The following is a 10512-nucleotide window of genomic DNA, read 5'->3' as shown; positions in this document are numbered from 1 at the left end:
AAGTCCTAAAAAGTCATCAGATTTTCATCACAGCGCAGACTATTGTTCAGCGTTCTGGCACCATTTTATAAACCAGGCCTGTGATGAGCACTGCCAGCACTGCCTAAAATAAAGATAATTTGTGAAATGTCCCTTTAACTAGCAACCCCTTCAGATACAACTTATTGGCCTGAAGTGGAGGATTTAACTGTGTGAACACGAACCAATATCTGCCTTTCCCTGGATAAATACAAGTTAAAACTTCCTTCTGTGTTTGTGTGAGATTAGTCAGACGGCGTCTTCTGTTCTGTGACGTCTTTACAGATTGTCAATGTGTCAGCGGGGCTTTGGACAGATGGACAGAATAAATATCAAATCCATGGAAAGCTGCAGCACAGCTGCTGGTGAAGCCAGGCATCTCTGAAGTCTCCAGTAAACTAATCAACATGCATGGTATTCAGATCAGTAATATTTGAGACAGGATCTAGATTATGTAAATCTCTATAAACAAAAATGTAACAATGAATTACGTTATTGTCAACTGACACCAGTCTTTTTGATCTCTATACAGTGTCTGTGCTGATTGTGGGTCAACAGAAAATGTCGGACGTTTAATGTTATACTGTAGAAACTAAAGACGGAAACAAAGCGGGCAGGGTGAGGGTGCAGTTTTAGATGTTTTGGGAACAGGGGGAAGGTGTGTGAAAGATAGTATGCAAAATATCCTACGGGGGTTCTTTGTGAAGCTGTTTTTAATCTATTTGATCATGGCCCCATTCAGACGTGAAAAAGAATGCATTTAGCATCATCCTACCTGCACCTGATGCTGAATCAAAGAATCAGGTGACTTCACACACTAATAATAAAAAATAATAAAATAGGCAAAGGAGATTTTAAATGGTAAAAAGACCATTTTCCACAGTCGAAGACTTAATTAAATTCATAGGACCAGAAAATAATACATCTTACTAACCTCAGTTGAAGCTTCACATGGAAGAGGATGCTGGTCGCTGTCTCTCTGGTTCAGGCTTCAACAGCTTGGAGAAGCTGGTGATGTACAATCTTGCGCTTAATGTGTCAACATTTCCTCAAGATCTCCTTCTAAGGTAACAACTTAATATGTTCGGTCAAAGCAATACATTCATTCAAGTCAAACAATTAATTATTTGTAGGTTCTAAACTCCTGATGTTCTTCTGAATCTTACAAAATATTGCATTACTACTCGTTATTACTACACAATAACCTACTAATATGAAGTAATAACTGCTGATTATTGCAATAATGTTACTGGTTATACGTTATCTAGTTTATAATTAAATTTCTTGGAGAAGACTTTCAGTCAATCTGACCAATAATGCAACATACGACCCAGTTGAAAGAATTTGTCTCCATTAATGAGTCAGCGCAGCTTCTTAATTATGTAATATGAAGCGGATTTCAAAAACAACGATCAATAAAATAAAACAACTAAATTAGATGGACACACATCTAAGTTTATAAATTCACTCTGTTCCTCTGAACATGCTTCAATATTCCGTCTTTTCTTGGAAGCTTCCCTGCGGGCCGCAGTCTGATTCGGCTTTGACCCACTTCTTCAGATCAAAGACTCCACATAGTTCTTCTGAAGTCTGCAGCACATAAACCAGAGCCAAGTCTGCCTGAGCTCAGGCAGCTCTAAATCTGCTTAATGGCAGAATCACTCATTTCATTTGCACAGTGAACACAGTGAGATGCGTCCCTGAAGAAGACTCTTCTCGGATGTACACAGCAGATTAATCTTCATCGAGGAGCAAGAGGAAGGAGAGGAACTCTGAAGATTTACTTTTTGACATTCGAGTTCTCAAATTAGAGATCCTGAAATGTCTTTTTAGGCCTAACTGGAGACAACATTTAGACTAGAATGATTTGAAATCTTCAATGATAAACTGAAGTTGTACAAAACAAAAAGCAATGAATCGGAATATTTTCCTAATGATGCATATGCTACACAAATCCAATATGTCTTCCTGATGGCTCTCGGTGGCACTGATCCTGACGCATGAATAATTCAACAGCTCAAGTCAAGGAGGGGGAAAAGCCCACTCTTCACAAAACATGCAGTGAGTCCGCTGCCCGACTCGATTACCTTCACTGTCATGTTTATGAAAAAAAAAGAGAGAAGAGTCCCTTTTCCCCCACAAGGCTTGAGATTATGATCTCTTCACACCCATGGGTGCCTCACGCAACAGTGGTCACACCCCATAAACCCAACTCTTTCTGTTAAAAACGGAATTCTTCTGAGCAGTCTCACCAGCGGCTCCAAACTATTCCACTGATTGACAGTCGGTGGCCACCAAGGATCGCAGCTCTGTGTTAACAAAGGCAGTGAAGAAGAAGAACACAAGCAAGTGAACACCGGCGTAAAGAATGCACGATTCAACTAGAATTATCGCCTCGTGCTTGGATGCCTCCAGCAACCTAATAAGTTCATACTGGAGACCCAAGTGAAGAAATTGCCAAAAGTCGTTCAAGAATGGGATGGACCAGAATCTAATCAGTTCATCCTTGAGTCCAGGTGGAGGTTTGTTCCAAATCTGAAGAAATTGCCTTCAGGCGTTCCTGAGATATCGCATTCATGAGAACAATTCAGAAACATAATGGCTGTCGCCGACGGGGAGGCAACAAAGCGGATTTCCAAATGATGAGGATGGAAATGCATTCAATGCATTTGTCAGGCCTCAAGGATACACACAGTGCCTCTTGGTGAGAAACACTGAATGTCAACTTACCTTTTGTTTGTTTACAGAAAAAGCTTTACTCTTTCTGACAGTAGAGAAAGTGTGTCTATTATAGTGTGTGTACGGACAAAATCAACAATTTGCTCATGTTGTTCTGTAAACTTTTTCACCTTTATTTTCTACATTTGGATCAGCTCAGTGTGGAAGCCTGGACATGTCAGTTAACTTCAAACCCCCCCCCCCCCCCCCACCCAACTCACTCCCCAAAAATCGAATCAATCGTTACACTTCCTCTTTCACACAATCGAAAAAACGTTCACATCTTTCCCCACGCAGTCACTCGCTCAGGCATGAACTCAGTCGAGGGCCTTCTCTCACCATCGCGTCCACAACCAGGATGAACCGGTGTCCTCTGTGTAAACCCCTCCTCCACTGGAGGAAGCCCAAATGGTTAAAACCTTTATGAAATCACCTCTCCCGCTCTGAGTCGCAGGAGTGATAGGAAACAAATAATGAAGAAAGCATGATTGTTGAAATGAAAACGACACACTGACATAACCGCCTGGCTGAGATATGACCAGTGGAATACTGCTTGCACAGTGAGATATGTAGTCATGGATTAAGATATGTCTTCAGCGGCATCGCTCTTTGTAATCCACAGTTCAAATCTTCACTCGCGCTCTCTACAATTATTATTCTGTCCCTGATTAAGTCTCCTAAATCACCTATGCAACGTCTCGGGTATTTTTAACAACAGCTTTCCAGGCTTCCTTTCCTACTTAAGATATGTCCTCCGGGGAGTGCAGAGGGGGGGAAAAAAGCAGCTTTCGCCCTTTTGTACAACAGACGCAGGGATACGCTGATCTGACGTCAGTCTACGCTAGTCTACTGTTTGTCCAACAGCGAGGAATCTGAGAGCTGTTTGTCCTAGTAAACAGGGAGCTGACTGGGGATTAGTGCTGAAGACACACACACACACACACACACACACACACACACACACACAAGACACATCCATCCACACACTCCAGTGGAGGAAAGAAGCCCTTGGAGTGTATTTTTTTTTTTTTTTTTTAAAGAGGTCGTTGAGAAGATATGACAAAATGGATTAAAGTATCTGGCCAGTGAAGCCTTCTTCCTATTCGTATACAGGATGTGTGTGGGAATATGTAGTGCCTTATGAGAGAGTTCCCTATAGTTTAACACTACACTAGGCAGTGAATATCAGTTACATATGCAGATTCCTCTGTGTGTGTCTGTGTGTGTGTGTCTGTGTAAGCTCTATGTTAAACATCTTTAAAGACAACAGAGACGGACAGACAGACTAGGGTTACTGCTCTGTGGCACTCTCACAGGACTGTAGAAACAGACAAAGCCATGTAAAAACTGGACATAGAAATCTCAAGATATCACAAACATAATCCTATCTCTAGATCTCTGCGGATGGCAGACGTCGGGTCCTTGTGTTCGGTCCCCTCGTTTTTTTTTTATGTGCAGTCCCGTGGAAATTCCTCAGCCGGGAGGCTCAAGTCTGTAGAGTGAAATGCCCGGGAGTAACACCAGAGGGAGACACACACTGCTGCAAGACTGTAGGAGGGGCTCCAACACACACACACATGACAGTCTCACACGTCCATCCACACACACGCACACACGCACACACGCACACACGCACACCCTTCTTCATATGAGTTCATTTTTTTAAATCCATTACAAAATTAAATAAAAATAAAAAAAAAAAAGGAATTCAGCTCCCTTCTCAAAGCATACATTCATCTCAGAGTACACACACACACACACACACACACGCACACGCACACGCACACGCACACGCACACACACACACACACACACACACTCTCCATCAGAGGCAGTCGGTAAACGTTAAGTGAAGACTTGAGGGGTGGACTGCTTTGTTCAGGGAAGCGGTGAGTGCAAACCTCGACTCAACTGGCCAGTCTCGTATTCACGCCCAGCGAGCGAGTCACTCTCTGCGGTAAAATCTCTTTAAAAAAACAACAAACAAACGTAAAACAACAGCCATCGTCTCCGAGAGGGAGTCTTTTCTCTTTTCTCGGCCTGAGGAGGGTCAAACACACTCCTCCCTCTGATCTCCGGCAGAGGTAGTACAGTCCAGTCCGGCCTCCTCTCTTCCCGAATCCCCTCGTGGGAAGTCTTTCCTTTCCTTGTGCCCAATTTCAATAAACACGTCTGTTCACCTGATTGCTTACTCTGGGCCGCCGTGTGTGTGAGTGTGTGTGTTTGTGAGTGTGCCGAGTGTGGTCAGAAGACCTCTGGTAGTGTGACGTTGCGGAGTAGCCACTGTTGGGAGCGTGTGTGTGTGCAGTCTTTGACGCTGGGCACCTGGCTGTCCTCCTCACTGGCCTTGTCCAGACACTGGTTACTGTTGACGTGGATCAGGGTCAGCTTCTGCACAGAGAAACACAGAGTGTGTGTGTGTGTGTGTGAGAGAGGGAATACAAATCAGGCTTCTGACTGGTTCATTGGATTTCACAAGGGTATGTAACTAATTACCTAATCATATTCATGTATATTTCATTTTCAATGTTCAGACTTCGACACATTTAGTTTTGGTTAAGCTCTCAGTGTGAGGCATGCTGTGGTTGAGTTGGGTAATGTGTCAGCGAGGATATACAGTATATCAACCAAAACCTGAAATGACAGCTGGTCTTAAATATGTGTTGTCATACTGTATGTGTATTGGAAATACACTGGGTTTGGAGCAAATTCAGCACCTCGTTTGTGTTTCTTTTAAACTGCAGCGAGTGTGTTTTTGCAACAGGAAGCGCTCAAACTTTTGGATGTGTGGGCACATAAATCCGAGGTGAAAATTGGTTTGTATTGTCTCTGCTTTATTGTTTTCATTACCAATGTTATTGTTTTTTTATACTGATTAAAAAAAAGAAGAAAAAAAAAAGAATGGTGAGCATTTCGGAATGTATGACCTTCCAGGCTTTTCTGGTGAAAAGAACTTCATTTTCTGTTTCAAGACATGCATGAGAACCCTCCGTGTATGTTAATATGTGTATATTTAATGTACCAGTAAATCTGAGCATTTTTTATGTCCCTCACATACACTCTAACGTGCACATTTCTTCCACTCACCACAGAGTCGTACTCCCAGAGCTGGTTGCCTTTGAGGTGATGGCACTTGAGCATCATGACGGGTCCGTTCAGCTTGGACACGTCTAGACACAAGTCATCTGTCCTGATCTCCTTATTGGCCGTATAAGAGAAAACCTGCACGTCACACAAACAGATTCCAGATCTCAAAACACCATTTCCATTTCTGCTCGGGAATGACTGCACTATCACCCTTGTAACCACGATCTCATTCTTTCAGCTACTACCGAAAACTCGTTAACCTCAGGTGAGGGTTGGAAGGTATATTAACTGGTAAATCGCGAGCTTTGCCTTCCGGTTCAGCTCCCTCTTCACCATGACGTCTCAAACTCTAATTTACCCTCACTTGTGAACAAAACCCCGAGATACTTGAACTCCTTTACTTCAGGCAGCAACTCACTCCCAACCCAGAGAGAGCTATCCACTGTTCACGGCAGAGAACCAGGGTCTCACCCTTCCAACGTCCCTACTGCACACATGTATGTTATATTACTTTACTGAACTTATTCAATTCTTTCATTCATTTATAAGCGAGCACAAGTCCCGGCCTTTGCCTGCTGCCCAGCCGGCAAAGCACTCGACCCCAATGCCTATCACTGGGCGGTTTACAACATGAAATACTGACACAAAATAATCTTTAAAAAATGTTTACTGTTTACACTTTTTACATTATTTTGTGTCAGTATTGTTTCTATATTTGTTTTCTCCTCGGATACCTGGTTGCCTCCCATGCCGTGGCAGTTGAAAATGCCGACTTTCTCATTCTCCTTGCGGGCCATGTTGTCCAGGCACTGGTTGGTCTCCACGTTGCGGATCTGAGCAGAATACACACAGAAAATCATTAAGAGTACATAAGGCCTTTCATTTAAACAGATTCAGATTCATTGTGTGTGCTTGGGTTTCAGCCTAGAGGCAGTGAATCACAGACGCATCTGTGACTGTCTGTCTTACAGCAATAACGGTATCTAAAAACCTGTGGGTCAGCTAGTGTATGCGTGAGTGTGCGAGTGAGTATACCTCTCCCAGGGAGTAATAGTGTCTGGGGATCTGAGAGTCGGGGTAGACGTTCTCCAAGTACCAACTGAAGGGTTTACATTGAAGCTTTTGTCTCAGAGCCGAGCGAGATGTGATGTCACCGTAGTCCACTTTGGTCACACCTGGACGCAAACACACGACATTACACAAGAAGGTCAGTAACTATGGTCCCAAACTACATTCAAACAGTGCAGTATTTGCTGAGTGGCTGCTAAATTCAGTTTTCCATGTAAGCGTGATTCAAAGTGTGTCATTGGTAAAGTAGAATGAGGCCACACAGGATTTGAAGCACCCAGTCCAGTGGCTGAAAACACTGGGGCTGTATCATATTAATTGTATTTTAATTGCAGTTTTTGGATAAAGCTTCAAATACCTGATGTCATCATGTTTAGAACTACTTTTGACAATAAAGGAGCAGCTCTGCCTTGTGGACAATCTGCAGCCTGCTAAACAAAAATGGAGTAATTGAGATTTTCAGTAAGTTTCAAGCCATTTATTATTATTTTCTATATTAGTGAGTTATGCTCCACTCTTGGTTGTCTCTCCTCTGCCAGCTTGTGTGTGTGTGTGTGTGTGTGTGTGTGTGTGTGTGTGTGTGTGTGTATGTGCAAGTCAATAAATTCTTCTTAGCGTGAAATTACTCGCCACCCCCCAACCTGCACTGTTGAGTCACCACTGCAATATCACTCCCCCCCCGGGTTAATGGATAGATCTCACCTGCCACGGAGATTAAACTCCACACATGAGCACATACATGCATACTTGCATGAATGCGAGCACACACACACACACACACACACACACACACACACACACACACACACACACACACACACACACACACACACACACACACACACACACACACACACACACACACACACACACACACACACACACACACACACACACACACACACTCACCAGGAGAGATGATGTAGAAGAAGTTCTTAAATTCATCCATCCAGACTTCGGCCAGGCGTCGGTTGTTTTTGTTGATGATCTGCCCCGTTCCTCCAGGAAACGTGTAGGGTGTTGCCTTTCTGAACACGTGGCCCACGTGGGAGCATGTGACAATTTCTAGCGTCCCACCGCACTGCCAAATCTGTGAAACACACCAGATTTGGCATCAACACACACACACATACAGTATACTGTGTACAATAGACATACTGTAAGGGAGATGGATGATGCAGTTTGGTCCTGTCTGTGTTGTGACAGTCTGTTTGATTGAAAGCCAGCCAGGGTGACGCCTGACAAAATATTAGTCTAGTCAACAATTTAAGTCGGAGAAGTCAGACTTACAAGTGTAATGTGCATGTGCGTTGCCTGCCACTGCATGGAAGAACACAGTCATGTCAGTTGGCTACGGGCTTGTTCACTCACCCTGAAAGAGATTTCCAGGTTCTCTCCGCCCCAGATGTCCATGCCTGCGTCATATGTGCCAATCTCCTGGAAATAATCTCTGTCTATGGAGAACAAGCCACCTGCCATGGTGGGGGTCCTGGAGAGAGACAGGACAGCAGGGTGGGTTAGTGGCACTTAAGTCACGGAAGACCTGCTTTCTAAAGGTCACACGGTATCTATAGATCCCATCAGAGTTTTATGTTTCGCCACTCTCACCCAGTTCTTGGCTGTTTTCCTGCTATTTCATTCTGGGTTTTTCCTGCTCACTTCTCTGTTGTGTGTCAGTGTTTAACGGCCATTTCTCCCCCTCACACAACAGTTTCCTCCATTGTAGATCAAGCTTATTTTCTTTACTGCCTGCTTTTGCTTCACTTACCGACACAATACACATACAAACACAGATAAAACATATCCTGAGAGCACACAGGGTAAAGTGTTTGGCTGAAATTGGGAAATAATGAGCAACACAATACTAGCGTGTTGAACACAGATGGTGACAATCACAGACAATAACTGAAAACTAAAACAAAGTGCTGAATTATGGCAATATTAATAATATATGTGTGTGCTTTTCTTTTAACTGCAAACATAAACACTCTCTAAACTATTCAGGGAACAAATCAATATTGTTACAAGACATCACAGTTAAACAAACACAGATGTACATTGTAGCGCAAAACAGTTTCTAATTAAAGATTCATCTAAACTGAGTGTCCCTTACAAAGAGTCACATAAAAACAGGTTTATCAAAAAGACTGAGACATTGAAATAAACATAAACAACAACTGTAAATACAGGGCAATATTTTGTACCAACAACGTCAAATATGTGTTTTCCAGGTCATCTTGTGGTAAATTCTCTCATCTTTTTGTCTGAAGGAATCACAGCACCTCGTGGACACAAGGTAATTTAATATGTTGAAAGGATTTTCCACAAGCCTTTTTTTCCAATAGCTGTAAATCACAAGTTAGACGATGAGCCCATATCGACCGGTCTGGCTGTTGCGGTTTCCTCCTGTGTCAGAGTGAGAGAGCAACAGGCCTGTAGCTAACGAAGAAAAGCTCTCTACGTACTTATAGTAGCAGTCATTTAACACCAAATTCACATGTGAGAAGTGGAAATCCCATCATTGTTCCTCTTTACTGATTGATTCTACTGATTTCTCACCAGCAAATCTTGTACTATTGAACTAAGTTGGTGCTTGACTGAAACCTGATTCCCGAGCTTCATTCTGAAAACCTGTTTATGTGCAGCAGTGTTCAAATCTTCTCAGTAATATACAACTAATTCAACAGTATAATTCGTCTAGAGTACCTTTTACTTTCCTACCCGGACCTTGCAACCCAGTTTTGTTTTTGTCACAACTGTGAAAAACAACTGAAAACAGGGGAAACAAGTGTTACATAAGAAATATTATGTGTGTGACCTGGAATAATGGTGTCACGCATGCTTAGAAACAAGAGCAGGAAGGAGAGATGATAGACAGGCAGAAATAAGTTTGGGATTTTAGTTCCAAAGGTCTGAGCCATGAGAAATGATACAAGGAACAAAACTGCACTGAATCTTACATAAACATCTGGTCTTAAGCTACACTGTTAAGTTCAATCTATTCTTTCAGTGTGTATTCCTGAAGGGCAGTTTATAATAATTAACTGTGGTAAATGAAATGGAGAAGTACGATTACTCTGCACACATCAATTGTAAATGCCTATCAGCAACGCTAAAGCTCACAGGCTATAAGTTATTTTAAACAACTGCCTGACAGAGTTAGTGTGATTGATCATGTCGTATTTCACTAATGATTCAATTTTGTCCTGTAGGCAAATTCTCTTTACACTTGACCCAACAGAGAGGGGTAAGCGTTCGCTGCACAACATTGAATAACAAGCTGAAAGACGCTTCAAAAAGGAGAGTTTGACCCGGATCGTCCCGCTGCTTCACCCACCTGACAGGCAGCGTGCGGTCTCCTTTGCGGCGGTCCATCTCTCTCTGGGGTACAGGGTACCAGCGGAAGTTGAGCTTCCAGTTGAAGCCCCCGTACGTCATGTCGGATCCTGCCATGTACTCGAACGTATCGTCGCTGATCACGTCGATGATGGGGCACACCACTGTTCTCCTACAGCAAACACAAGACATTCATCAGCCTTCTTTTCATAACCTTGGGTGGGCATCAATCACGGCTAAGTGCTCATCTGCAAGGTGTGGCACCTCCAGAACCAAATGCATTTA

At 43.0% G+C, this 10512-nt stretch overlaps 1 protein-coding gene across 1 annotated transcript in view; it reads right to left on the bottom strand.

Moving 5' to 3' along the window:
* Nucleotides 1-3733: 3733 nt before the first annotated feature.
* Nucleotides 3734-10512, bottom strand: part of galnt1 (UDP-N-acetyl-alpha-D-galactosamine:polypeptide N-acetylgalactosaminyltransferase 1) — a 34706-nt gene continuing 27927 nt past the window's right edge. Inside the window, exons 8-14 of the mRNA XM_079165385.1 lie at nt 10229-10399; nt 8263-8380; nt 7801-7981; nt 6859-6998; nt 6558-6656; nt 5824-5958; nt 3734-5127 (exon numbers count right to left, since the gene is read on the bottom strand). Of these exons, the coding sequence (XP_079021511.1) occupies nt 4981-5127; nt 5824-5958; nt 6558-6656; nt 6859-6998; nt 7801-7981; nt 8263-8380; nt 10229-10399 (991 nt within the window). The 3' untranslated portion in view covers nt 3734-4980. The remainder of the gene's footprint in view (nt 5128-5823; nt 5959-6557; nt 6657-6858; nt 6999-7800; nt 7982-8262; nt 8381-10228; nt 10400-10512) is intronic.

Source organism: Pholis gunnellus (assembly GCF_910591455.1).
Source record: "Pholis gunnellus genome assembly, chromosome: 8".
In the NCBI taxonomy this organism is placed as follows: domain Eukaryota; kingdom Metazoa; phylum Chordata; class Actinopteri; order Perciformes; family Pholidae; genus Pholis; species Pholis gunnellus.
This window is presented reverse-complemented; position numbering and strand designations above follow the sequence as displayed.